Source organism: Euprymna scolopes, chromosome 34 (assembly GCF_053919585.1).
Source record: "Euprymna scolopes isolate OS-2025 chromosome 34, ASM5391958v1, whole genome shotgun sequence".
Lineage (NCBI taxonomy): Eukaryota > Metazoa > Mollusca > Cephalopoda > Sepiida > Sepiolidae > Euprymna > Euprymna scolopes.
Window position 1 is genome coordinate 1,737,730 of NC_136515.1, and position 13,067 is coordinate 1,750,796.

Genomic DNA, 13,067 nt, shown 5'->3' on the forward strand with positions numbered 1-13,067 from the left:
TTCATCAAATTCCGTTTGTGTTTGTTTACAATATCATGTCAGCTGATATTTCGGCTTGACAACGAATGCCCCATAAAAGTCGCTTCTGATTAATGTTTAGTTTAAAATATGCAAACGAAGAAATGGTTTGCGGCGATTTTAAATGGTACCTCTTCATTAATCATAAATTGGACTCATTTATAAGAAAAAAATAAAATAAAATGGTGAGGTACACCCGGGCTTGAACTGGAGACCAATTGATCTGTAGTCAAATACTCTACCAATTGAGCTATATCTCCAGATGATAATAGTTCTGTTTTTTTTTTTTGTTTTTTTTGTTTTTTTTAAAAGAAATGATTTATTGAGAATTGTCTCCCTTGGCCGGTAAAACAAAATATTCTATGAAAATTTTTTTTGATTTATAAGAAAGAAAAACTATTTTTTAGGATCGGATTTTTTCGATTTTCGATACTTATCAGCTGAATTTCTGTACAAAACATATCTAAGAACACTGCCAGACATATAAATTAGCTTTGTGTGAAATTTGCAAAAGATAGGCTCAGCCATTTCGGAACCTATGAGGAAGGAACTCACACACACAAAGTGACTTTTAGAAAAGAGTAGAGATACACTTTTTTATATATACACACACACATATATATATATATATATATATATATTAGTGTTGGGACGATTAATTGGGAAACGGAAAAATTGGAGCCTTTTGGGGTATCAAAATCGGAATCGGGAAAATTTGAGCCTAGTTTATTTATTTATATATATATATATATATATATATATATATATATATATATATATACACACACACACACACACACTAATGGGGGAGTGGGGGGGGGTCCAGGCTTGCCCAGTCGTCAAATATGCTGAAATATATTTTACTTCATGCAGATTATGTATTCATTATTACAAAACCAATTCTTTATTGAATATTATATTGTACCTCATATATATGGTACTGATTTCAAAAGTTAAAAAAAAAAAAAAAAGAGGAAGACTTGGGTGCCATCGGCTAGAATCAAAATCAAAACATTTAGCGCTCCAACCGCATTCCCTACTGTTTGAGCTAATGAGAGATAAGAAATATTTTAATTTAAACCACTTCAAGCTATGAATGAATTTGCGCATGCGCAAAAGCAATAGAAATATCTCAGCAAGTTGAAATGAACATTGGCTTAGAATATTCTTGTTTGTTTTTAGGTAATTCAGGTGAATGTTGGAATGATTAATCGGAATTGGGAATTGGAAAAGTCAAAACTTTTTAAAATAATCGGAATCGGCAAAATTTGCGCATATTTTCCGATGCCAAGAATGATTCATTTAATTGCAACAATGTTGGTTTTGTTTAAAGCAAAATTTTCCACTGCTGGTAATTAATGTTAAAATAAGCCATAAAGTAAAACTAAAATCTATAGATACACATCTCCCCCCCCCCCCGAGTATTTTTACATTTTAGAAACCATCTGATGATATCTGCATGCTTAACGTGTTTTTACGATAATCTATTATACCAAAGCGAAAATGTGTTTGCGTCTGCGTTTTTGTATGTCCGGCAAAGGAGGCTTTCGGGGTGTTGTTACCATTTCTTAGAACTTTTTATATCTATATATATAAAAGCGAAAATGTATGTATGTGTGTTCGCTTTTTCTGTATGTCTACAAAAGGATTTTTTCAGAGAAGCGGTCGGTCGCCTAACAACTTTTTAAAACTTTTTATATCACATGTAAATCGTAATATCTCAAAATTAACAATGGAGCTCGCCTGTCTATTTAATTTGCTCGACTTCGGGAAGATAAATATTCAACATTTGTCGCTCGCCGCGTGTGGATTAGTCTTTTTTCTATAATAAAAGCGACACTAATTTTGGCGGTATTTTCAGTCTATCGGCGGAAATGTCCGAAAGCAATCAGCTTTGATCAATGAGGAAATATTTTCCATATATCAAACAATTGCTATTCAATTTGGACAAGTGGAGCTGTTTCCCCCTACCTCCAACATCTTGGAAAAAAAAAAAAAAAAAAGCGTTCCGCACTAAATGATACCCCACAGTCAAAATTTGACCTCATTAAGTCATTAAAACGTGCACCTGCTAATTTAAGTAATTAAATAAATTCAACCGTTAGCATCTCACGGTGGCCCAATGGTTAACATCGCACTCTTTTTTTTTTTTCACACTTTAATTTCCAACTTTGCCTCAAGGGTTCGGGTTCGATCCTCATACTTACCAACCAAAACATTTTTTTTTTTAATTTTACCCCCCCCCCCGGAGTTTTGATTTACCCAAAATCACACACACCTTCAAACACCCGGGCAACGCCGGGTACCCCTCGCTAGTCTATCTATAAATATAAAAGCGAAAATGTATGTATGTATGTATGTGTGTTCGCTTTTTCTGTGTGTCTACGAAAGGCTTCTTTCAGAGAAGTGGTCGGTTGGTTCACAACTTTTTAAAACTTTTTATATCACATATAAATCGTAATATCTCACAGTTAACAACGAAGCTCGCCTGTCTATTTAATTTGCTCGATTTCGGGAAGATAAATATTCAATATTTTTCGTTCGCCGCATGTGGGTTAGTCTTTTTCCTATAACATCTTGAGGGCGAGGAAAAAAAGCGTTCAGCAGTAAATGAAATCCCGCAGTCAAACTTGACCTCATTAACTAATTAAAACGAGCACCTGCTAAATCCAAGTAATTAAATAAATTCAAACGTGTTTCCGTAAGCATGTCGCGATGGGGCAATCATTAACGTCGCACTTTTTTTTTTTTTCACACTTTAATTTACAACTTTGCCTCAACGGTTTGGGTTCGATCCTCATACTTATTTTTTTTTTAACCCCCCCCCTCCCAAACACACACCTCCAAACACTCGGGCAACGCTGGGTACCCCTCGCTAGTATATATATAAAAGCGAAAATGTTTGTTAGCGTGTGTGCATTTTTCTGTATGTCCGCCAAAGGCTTTTTTTGCCGGGCTTCTTGGTCGGCTCACTCCTTAAAACTTTTTATATCACGTCTAAATCATAATATCTACGACTTAAGAACGGGGGTCATGTCTATCTTAAATTTGCCCGGAAATTTGGCGGGGGAAACAGAAACTGGCTTGCAGCGCAAAACTATGTCAAACATCAGGCGACTTAACTTTCTCACACCTGTCAATTTCACTTTATAAATGTTAACTTAAGACGCTTATCACTTCCTCTCTTCTCGTAGCCGAGATCGTTAGGTCTCACGGTTATTTTTCATTTCGTTTCCACCTTCGCGTCAAAGCTTCAGGGTTCAAGCCTACCTTCCTACTAAAACTTTTTTTTTCTTTTACACTTCCAAACACCCGGTCAACTTTTTTTTTTTTTTTTAAACAGAGTTGTTTTGATCTACCCCCCCCCCCAACACACACATCTCCAAACACCCGGGCAACGTTTTTTTTTTCTTTTTTTTAAACAGGGTTGTTTTGATCCCCCCCCCCCCCAACACACACACCTCCAAACACCCGGGCAACGCTGGGTACCCCTCACTAGTCTATTATATAAAAGCGAAAATGTGGGTGTGCGTGTGTGTGTGTGTCTGTGTGTGCATTTTTTATGTATATCCGCCAAAGGCTTTTTTCAGGGGGGGGGGGGCTCGGTGGGGTCACTCCTTAAAACTTTTTATGTACTGTCTAAATCATAATATCTATGAGTTATCTTTAATTTGCCCAACTTTTGCACGCTATTTTCGAGATTTTTTTCAATCGCCTTTGTTTCACGTTTCAATATAAAAAAGCGAAACTGAATCCGTATCAGCAGTTCCCTGGCACACAGGCCAGGAACGTCCAGAAAGCGATGGATGTTTGGTCAATGTCAGTTTTCACCGTCATATCAGACAATTGCTTTCACTTGGGCACACTTCGCTAATAAATGGGGAGCTGGTTTTCCCCAACACGTTGGGGAAACAAAACCAGACAAAGTTGGGTAAAAAAACAAACCCAAAAGAACTGTCCCACAGTAAAATTAAAAGCAGAATTAAATTCCGCATGCACCTGCCTTTTTTCATTCACTGTGGTGTGACGTTTAACCTCGTTAAATATGCACCTGTCACATGACTTTTTAATCATTTTATTTCACACATTCTCACTTTTCTGCCATCGTAGTGTGGCAGGAAGTCATCAACCTATTAATCTCAAGGGTTCGGGTTCGAGCCTAACTACCTACCGAAACTATTTTTTCTTCTCTTACACCTCCAAATACCCGGGCAACGCCGGGTACCCCCCACTAGTACTATAATAAGGGGTGTCGTGTCTATCTTTTATTCGAGCGACTTTTATTTTATAAAATTCACACTATTCTGTCTTCCCGCGTGTTCGTGTTTTCTGTATAACAACGGAATTAAAAATCGAAAGCAAAATCTTGTTCTTGGCCTTTCGTGCCAGGACGTCCAGAAAGCAATGAGCTTTGATCAATGCGGGGAAAACTCGTATCAGTTACTACTTATCAAGGCCCAAAAGCCACTCAAGGATAAGGGTTAATGAATGTAAGGTGGTAGTATAGTGATCGTTAATCGTGTAAATTGGATAGAATTTGATTATTTACGGGGACGGCTCAACAAGAACTTGTTTACATTAGATTTGAAGGCTATCATGTTTTTTTTTTTTTTGTTTTTTTTACACAGTGATCACCACTTATCAAGGCCCGGAAGCCACTCAGAGATAAGGGTTATTGCAAGTACATTACGTTAGTGTGGAGATTTGATGAAGTGTTTAATTAAGGGGGCGGTTCATTAGGAATTTGTTAACATTGGACTTGAAGACATCCAAGTTGTAGTCCGGAAGGAAGCAGGCAGACGGAACAGAGTTCCACAGGCGTGCAGTTCTAAGAAAGAAGCTTTGTTCATGGAATCCACATTTTGATTTAGGCACAGATAAAAAGTGGGGGAAATTTTTCACAGTGGATTCAACTAGACGGGTGTTTTTCGTGAGAGATTGACGAGGGGGGACCAGGGATTGGAGCTCAGACGAGCACTTGCCATGAAAATAACGATAAAACAAGGATAGGCTCGCAACGTCTCTTCTGTGGGAGAGAGGTTGCAGGGTAGAGAAAAGGATATCCCCCACTAAGCCACGAAGTCTATTTTGTACTCTGTCAAGGCAGGATAGGCTGTTTTTAGCAGCTCCTGCCCAGATATGGCAACAGTATTCCATCCTTGGACGTACTTGGCTTTTATGTTGTATTCAATCGGAACCGTGTTCCACAGGCGGGCAGTTCTGGGAAAGAAGCTTTGTTCATGGAATCTGCATTTAGATTTAGGCACAGGTAGGGAATGAGAGAAATTGTATATAGTGGTTGTAGCTAGTCGAGTGTTTTTTTTTGTTTTTTTTGTGAAAGTTTGGCAAGAGGACATTTTCGCTTGTGAAACCAAAATGACTTACAACAAAAAATATATTTCTGGGGTAGTTCATTGTAGAAAATATTTGGTTGTACATAACCTTTAAGTTTCAGTGTGTGACGTGTAATTATACCATTTCACACATGTTGCCATCTTTATTGTTTCATTTCTACTTGCTCAGCCAACGACTAAATAAGTCTGAATGTCAGTTGACTTCAATATTGTTGAGTCTTCCAGAAAGTTCTATCGTTTTACTGACCTTTCTAGCATTTTTTTTTTTTTTTCTTTTAAAATCTCGCTGACTTTACCAATACCCGAGTAACAGGTGGACAGGATTATTTCTTTTACCCAATAAGTCTCAGGGTATCTAAATTTTTAGTGTTAGCATATATTGGTGATCTTTTAAACCAACACGGTTCAGGTGAAAACATTACGTACTTGGTGTGTGTGTGGGGGGGGGGGGTGACACCCCTACAGATTTTGAAGATAGACTATTCCTGACATCATTTCTGGTAAGCAGGTTCTGCTTTTCAATCAGTCTGGACTCAAGACTCAGAGGAAGAGAGTTGTAACATTACTTGTCCTTCAGTTGAGTGGGAACTCCACTCAACTAACATATTTGTCTGTATTTCTGTTTAATATATTATTTATTTCACTGTTTCCGAGTCTTCTTGCTATTCATTTCAACATTTACGCTACAACAGTACTCACAGGTCATGTCGAAATTAGTACAAATTCCAAAAATTATGAAAAATGATTCAGTAAAAAAACTACAAGTGAAGCATGCATGTTCCCCGTGAGTGCACAGTGAACGAAGCATGAAAAATGACTAAATTCGTCATTTGCCCTCCACCCCGCCCTTTAGCCCCAAAAGTCCCTAGGGGATATCAAATCCTGATGAAAATGATCAAACGGTGCAGTTTTAGGCCTTAACATATGTAAATTTGAGTTCTGTACCATGCAAAAAAAAAAAAAAAAAAAAAAGACTATCATTTCCCCCCTCCCCCATTTATCACCAAAAGTCCCCAAGGTCTTAACATATTTAAATTTGAGTTGTGTACCATGCAAAGTTGTTAAATAGACATACACAAGAAATTTTGGCAAATATGGTAAAATAGTTCCAAAAATAGTGTTTTTATTAGCCCTAAAAGAGCCCCTGGGGCACACCCAAGAGTTATATAGAAATCGGTTAATCACAACTTTTCATGAAATTTTATAAAAATCTAAGGCATCAATTTTTTTTAATAAGCACAAAAGTGACAATTTTAGCCATTTTAACCCGAAACGCACCCCTAAGGGGGCAACTGGAGTTTTCTCGGAAAATCCATTATGTTACTTTTTTATTTGTATCATGTTTAATGTTTGTGCAAAATTTTTAAAAAATTCGAAATCATAGTTATTGAGAAAAGTGCAGACAGACAAACAGACAAAGGTGACTTTACAGGTCCACTCTCCTTTTGCAAGTGAAACAGTCGCATTTGTGAGTGATTTTTCAAAATGGCAACTAGAAATAATGAAACGCTTACCTTTTGGTGATTGTGTTTCTTTCACTGACAATCTTCCAAAGCTCACTACCGAGTTAAAAATATCTTTTCAACTTTTGTTCATTTTATTTAAAAAAAAAAAAAGTCAAATTATTTAAACAATAAAAGTTTAATAGAACTTGTTTTTTTTTTTTTTAAACGAAGGCTGTTTACAAAAACATCTGAAGAAATTAGAATGTTTATAATTCGTTGTATATTTAGAATTACGCTTATTTAAAAATATACAGAAAAATCTTTGATGTACATACTCGTTAAAGAATGAAGATATCATATTCTAAAAATCATGTGGGTTTGGCTAATAAGTTTTCTATTTGCTAGTAAATGAAGATATTTAGTTGTCAAAGGTCAACTAAAGATAAATTTGTCCATGGAGCCCTGGTCAGTAACGTAAAATTTTTGCATTCTGGTAGTAATAAAGTCGCTGAAGGCGTTTTTGATATTGCTGTTTTTTTTGTGCAGAAAGTTGTCAAGATGCTTAAAAAAGTGGTAGTCGGTAGGTAAGAGGTCTGGAGAGTATGGCGGATGAGGTAGAGTTTTGTAGCCTAATTTGTTAAACTTCTGCAAGGTTAGTTTGTCATTGTTATGGAGGCGAATTGGACCTTTTCTGTTGACTAATGCTGGGTGTTGTTGTCGAAGTTTCTGATACATTTCATCCATTTGTTGACAGTACTTCTCTGCTGTAATGGTTTCGCCTGCATTAAAAAAACTAATGGATCAACTGCGACTCAAGAAGTGTTGTGGAGCTGAGTGTTGCCGGTTGTCATAAAGAACCCACCTTTCATCACAAATCACAACCCAGTCGAGAAACGGGTCGTTCTTGTTGCATAAAAGAAGGGAAGATGACACTTCATAACAGCGTTTCTTTTAGTTGTTGTTCAATTCATGAGTCACCCATTTATCAAGTTTTTTTGTCTTTCCAATCTCTCAAGTGGTTGGAAATCGTTGTGTACATTACGTCTAATTCAGAAGCAAGTTCTCAAACAGTTGTTTGTGGATTGGCTTCGACTAAGGCTCGTAATTGATCGTTGTCAGCATCCGATGGCCAACCACTACGCTCATCATCTTCAAAACTCTCAAATTGAAAACTCTCATTACACATCCATTATATTATTCTTGCATCATTTTTCATCTTTAGTGTGGTTACATCATCATTTTCTCTTTGATGTCCATTTTACCTGCTGACAGGTGTTGGACAGCTTTTAAGAAAATTGACTTCCAAAGTAATCCATATCTGAACAACTTTTTATTCATCCCCCTGCACTTCATCTTTTCTCTCTTCGGTCAGTGAATGAAAATTCCTTCTAAACTGAGGCAATTTAAATTTTTGTCTCAATCTAGAGCCTGCTCCCTCTTGGAGTTAACTGGATTTTTTTCACATTAAAAAACGATCTTGTGTCTTACTTTGCCATTGTGGGGAGATGAGTAAATGTGAACATTGCCCTTGTGGGGAGGCGAGTAAATGGAGACGTTGCCCTCATGGGGAAGCAAGTAGATGGAAACGTTGCCCTCATTGGAAGGCAAGTAGATGGGAATGTTGCCCTTGTGGGAAGGCGAGTAAATGGCAATTTTCTTTTTAGGAGATTATTGAAAAAGGTCTCCATATTAGCAAAAGTCCTGGCTGGAATAAATATTTTTGAAAATGACATTGAGGCAAAGTACTTTTTATACCAAAGAATGAGGTACAGCGCTAATAAAAATTGGCTAGTCAAAATCAGATATTATTATGTTAGCCTAAACGTCAAACATTGAAAACTTGGCAGACTTTATTTTTATATATTCTAATACATAAAATAAAGTCAGTCGGATTTTCACTGTTTGACCTTAATAGCATTTACAAATACATTGTTTTGAACCTTATAATACTACATCCGGGCATCTGTAAACTAGCAAATAATGAGAATATTCCAAATGCATAATCAAAAAAAATTTTTTTTTCCAGGTTTGGCCTCTTCCTCTGGTTTATCTTGGAAACCTTCTCTTTGGATTAGGTGGAACAAAAAAACTTAAGTAAGCATTTTTCACTATTTTTATTTTAAACAATCCATGTTGATTATATATTGTCATTTTTTTTAACAATCCGTTTTGATTATATATTATGGAAATCATTTTAAATGAGATTTGCATCATAATATTTATTTTTTATATTTAAAAATGTTTATTTATTTTGATTTTTTTTTTTAATTTATATTATTTTCAGCATTTATTTTTGTCAATATTAATTTTTTCGATATCTCTTTCTGGATATCTTTTTTTCTGGATATCTTTTTTTTTTCCTGATAAGTAATTTTTTTTTCAAAAACTAATTTATTTTTTGAGAACTAATTTTTTTTTCTTGATGACTAATTTAAACAATTTTTTTTTTTTTTTCAATTTCTTATTTCTTTTACATTTTTTTTCATTTAAATTTTTTTTTTCGCTGAGCCAACGTTTATTAAGGCAAACAGTCTCTCAAGTATAATGGTGTTGTGGTGGCAACCACTTATTTGCATATGCGAATAACATAACACTATAAATGGCAAGTCTAGGTTGGCCTTGGTGTGTCTTACTCAAATGCCACCGGAAGTGACGCCAAAGAGCGTACATGTCCTCCCACCAAGACTCTCTGACTCGACACCGTCATTTGTACATATTGTAAATATACCTTTTCTTTAATACACTTATTATTGCGTTATCTTGTTGTTTGCGTCTTCATTGTATTTCCTTACTAATTATTGTTCAACCTTGCAACCACAACAAATGGTTATTAACATCGAAATAGATTTTCATTTTAATGATGACGAATATTTGAAAATACTGATGTGTAAAGTTGATGTTGTTTCGAATCTCTCTGTCATCATCCAAATATGCCGAATATCTAAATGTCCTTCCTTCTAATTAATCCGTGGAGGACAAAAGCCCCTTAAAACCTAAAAGGGATACTGTGATTGGAGCTAGATTTATAGGGAACATTCTAAGTAGGGAGTTGCACAGCAAGATGTTTGTTCACATTATATTTGAATTTCTACATATTGATACAGTTAGGGAAACAGGAAAAAATGTAGGTGGTCTGAAAAATACAAGTTACTATTGGAGTGGAAAACTTTCTGGCGTCTGCAGACCTTTATTGTGAAGGGGTAGGATTTTGCTGCCAATTAATGAAATATGCTCTCATAGCACACAATCTCAATCTGGATTTTTTTTTTTTTTTCACATAAAAAAAAAAAGATCTTGCGTCTAACTTAGCACTCATGGTGAAACAAATAAATGGGAACATTGCCCTCATGGGGAGACAAATAAATGGGAATAGATTGAGCAATGATTAAATTGTTTTTGATTAATTATGTGAGCTGATTTATTTTTTTTTTTTTTTGATTTATTGAAAAAAGTCTCTCTATTAACAAATTTCCTGGCTGGAATAAATATTAAAAAAAAAAACATTGAGCAAAGCAAACTTTAAAATTTTTTTTAAAATTCCATTTTCATCCTAAAAAGGCACAATACCAATTTAATGTAGGAGGCTACTATCGGGGACATAAGTTACAGGATACAATGTAGGGAGTTGAGCAGCAAGATGTCTGTTCACATTACACTTGAACTTCTGCATGTCAGTACAGTTGGGAAAGCAGAATCCTGGAAGGGAGTTCCAAAGTCTAGCAGTTCCGGGGGGAAAAACCTATTGGAGTAGAAGACTTTCTTATACCTAGGGATCTCTACTGTGTAGGGGTGGGATTTTTCTACTTTATACTGAAAAATGAGGTACAATACTAATGAAAATAAAAATGTAAATAAAAAAAAAATGGGTTCATCAGAAGTATTTTGATTGCAGGAGTACATGTGCGGCCAGTTCATCAGGATACATTCCAAATGAATTACTTGTAAAATGATCAACAGTTTGGTGATGTGGCAGGGGATGGACCTTGATAGACAGTGCGAGACTTATTAGTCTAAAAACTCTGATTTTGTGCCCTGTCTAAGAGGCAAAGGCAAGGGTTGATGCACCAGCCTTCTCTCCCCCCCCTCCCAATGTGGCAACAATACTCCATGACACTATACTCCCAGGGGTTACCATCACCATTTTTTGGGGTGGAGAGAGTGTAGTGTCTGTGTTCTCCCAGACATTACCTTTTCTTTTTTTTTTCTTTTTTTTTTTGAATAGTAATGATAGTGTAGTATCTGTTCCATGATCATGAGACTATCCAACGCTTGTGCATATAACACCCTTGCAATTTCCATGCATTTGGCTTTGGCTCGTTTGGCAGCTGATGGAAATAACCAGAAAATGTTGATCGAGCATTCCTCAGTTTTTAATAAAAAATGTTAATACGGATTTATCAAGTCTACTTTTTTATAAATTGTAAGAAATAAAATAATTATTTTTTTATTGCGCAGTTTAGGGTTTAGATACGTTTTTGTAATTTTATTGATTGTATTTCCATGTTTTTTTTTCTCTTTTATCATTATAATTTTCTTGGACCAGTTTAACATTTCGCAATCGGCTGCTTCTGGTTATTCCTGTCAGCGATCAAGCACACCCGAACAACTTCGTGGAAACTGCAGGCTGGTAAATGCAAAAGTACCGACTATCCTCCCAAGCAATACCATCACCTTAGTTTTCTTGCGCAGTGATAAAACTTTTCAAATGTGATGTTAGGCTGTATAAAGGTGTTAACTTTGGTGAAAATCAGACTGTTCCATCTTTAATATAAATTTTTCAATTATTGATGTTGAATACTTATCAGTGGCATTCCAATAGAAAACCTAAGAACACTCCCACACAAAAAAAATACATTTGTGGGAAACTTTGAAAAATCTGCTCAGCTGTTTCAGAGTTCATAGGGAACTCACACACACGAGCTTTCTTTTATATATAAGAAGAAATTGTTTGTGCAAAAGAATTAAATATTAAATTACACTAACAATTAAGTTGATAAATAGTTGGTTAAATAATGTACGGGCGGAATAATAAAAGTGTCGCCGTAAAGAAAACAACGCGACAGCTTTATTTTAAAACTTTTATTGAAAATATCCATTCAGGTTACTTGATTATGTTGTAGAACTGACATCTATTCAGTGTAGCTGCCTTCAGCCTCAATCACTGCCTCGATTGGAACTGGGAACATGCCTTTTCCACAAGCGTTGGCAGGAGCTCGGCGAATACTTGTCAGATGGAGGTGATTAAGCTGACTTTGATGTTGTGGGAGGTCATGTTGGTGATGTTCTCAATGTATGACCAAACGAAGTAGTCCAGCGAATTTAGGTCAGGGAGGGGAAAGGGGGGCAGTGAAAGAAGGGTCCAACGTAGCAAAACTCCTTCTGAAGCCAAGTCGGTACTGAATCCTGCTGCCACACCCAGGGTGTGTCAGAGGCCACCTAATTGCACCAGGGGATCACCTCACTCTTCAGCACATCTAGGTACACTTTGGTGTTGACTTTCAAGCCGACTTCGAAGATGTGAGGTGGCATGATGTGACCTCCACTTGAAACCACACCAAAGTCTGTTGCCAAGGTCGCTGGAAAGATGGTGGGATCCTTCTACCGCTCCAGAAGATATCTCACTACGAATGCAATTCTCTATCTATATAAAAGCCAAGTACGTCCAAGGATGGAGTACTGTTGCCATATCTGGGCAGGAGCTGCTAAAAACAGCCTATCCTGCCTTGACAGAGTACAAAATAGACTTCGTGGCTTAGTGGGGGATGCCCTTTTCTCTACCCTGCAACCTCTCTCCCACAGAAGAGACGTTGCGAGCCTGTCCTTGTTTTATCGTTATTTCCATGGCAGATGCTCGTCTGAACTCCAATCTCTGGTCCCCCCTCGCCAATCTTTCACGAAAAACACCCGTCTAGCTGAATCCACTGTGAAAAATTTCCCCCACTCTATATCTGTGCCTAAATCAAAACGCAGATTCCATGAACAAAGCTTCTTTCTTAGAACTGCACGCCTGTGGAACTCTGTTCCGTCTGCCTGCTTCCCTCCGGACTACAACTTGGTTGTCTTCAAGTCCAATGTTAACAAATTCCTAATGAACCGCCCCCTTAAGTAAACATTTCAGCAAATCTCCTCACTAACGTAATGTACTTGCAATAACCCTTATCCCTGAGTGGCTTCCGGGCCTTGATAAGTGGTGATCACTGTGTAAAAAAAAAAAAAAAAAAAAAAAAAAAAAGACCATAACCGTGGATAG

At 36.6% G+C, this 13,067-nt stretch overlaps 1 protein-coding gene across 1 annotated transcript in view; it reads left to right on the top strand.

The window, feature by feature from the left end:
• The window catches only part of LOC145259075 (solute carrier family 35 member D2-like protein), a 148,563-nt gene that overhangs the window by 86,175 nt on the left and 49,321 nt on the right, over positions 1-13,067 (top strand). Inside the window, exon 4 of the mRNA XM_080116706.1 lies at positions 8,844-8,911. Within this exon, the coding sequence (XP_079972832.1) occupies positions 8,844-8,911 (68 nt within the window). The remainder of the gene's footprint in view (positions 1-8,843; positions 8,912-13,067) is intronic.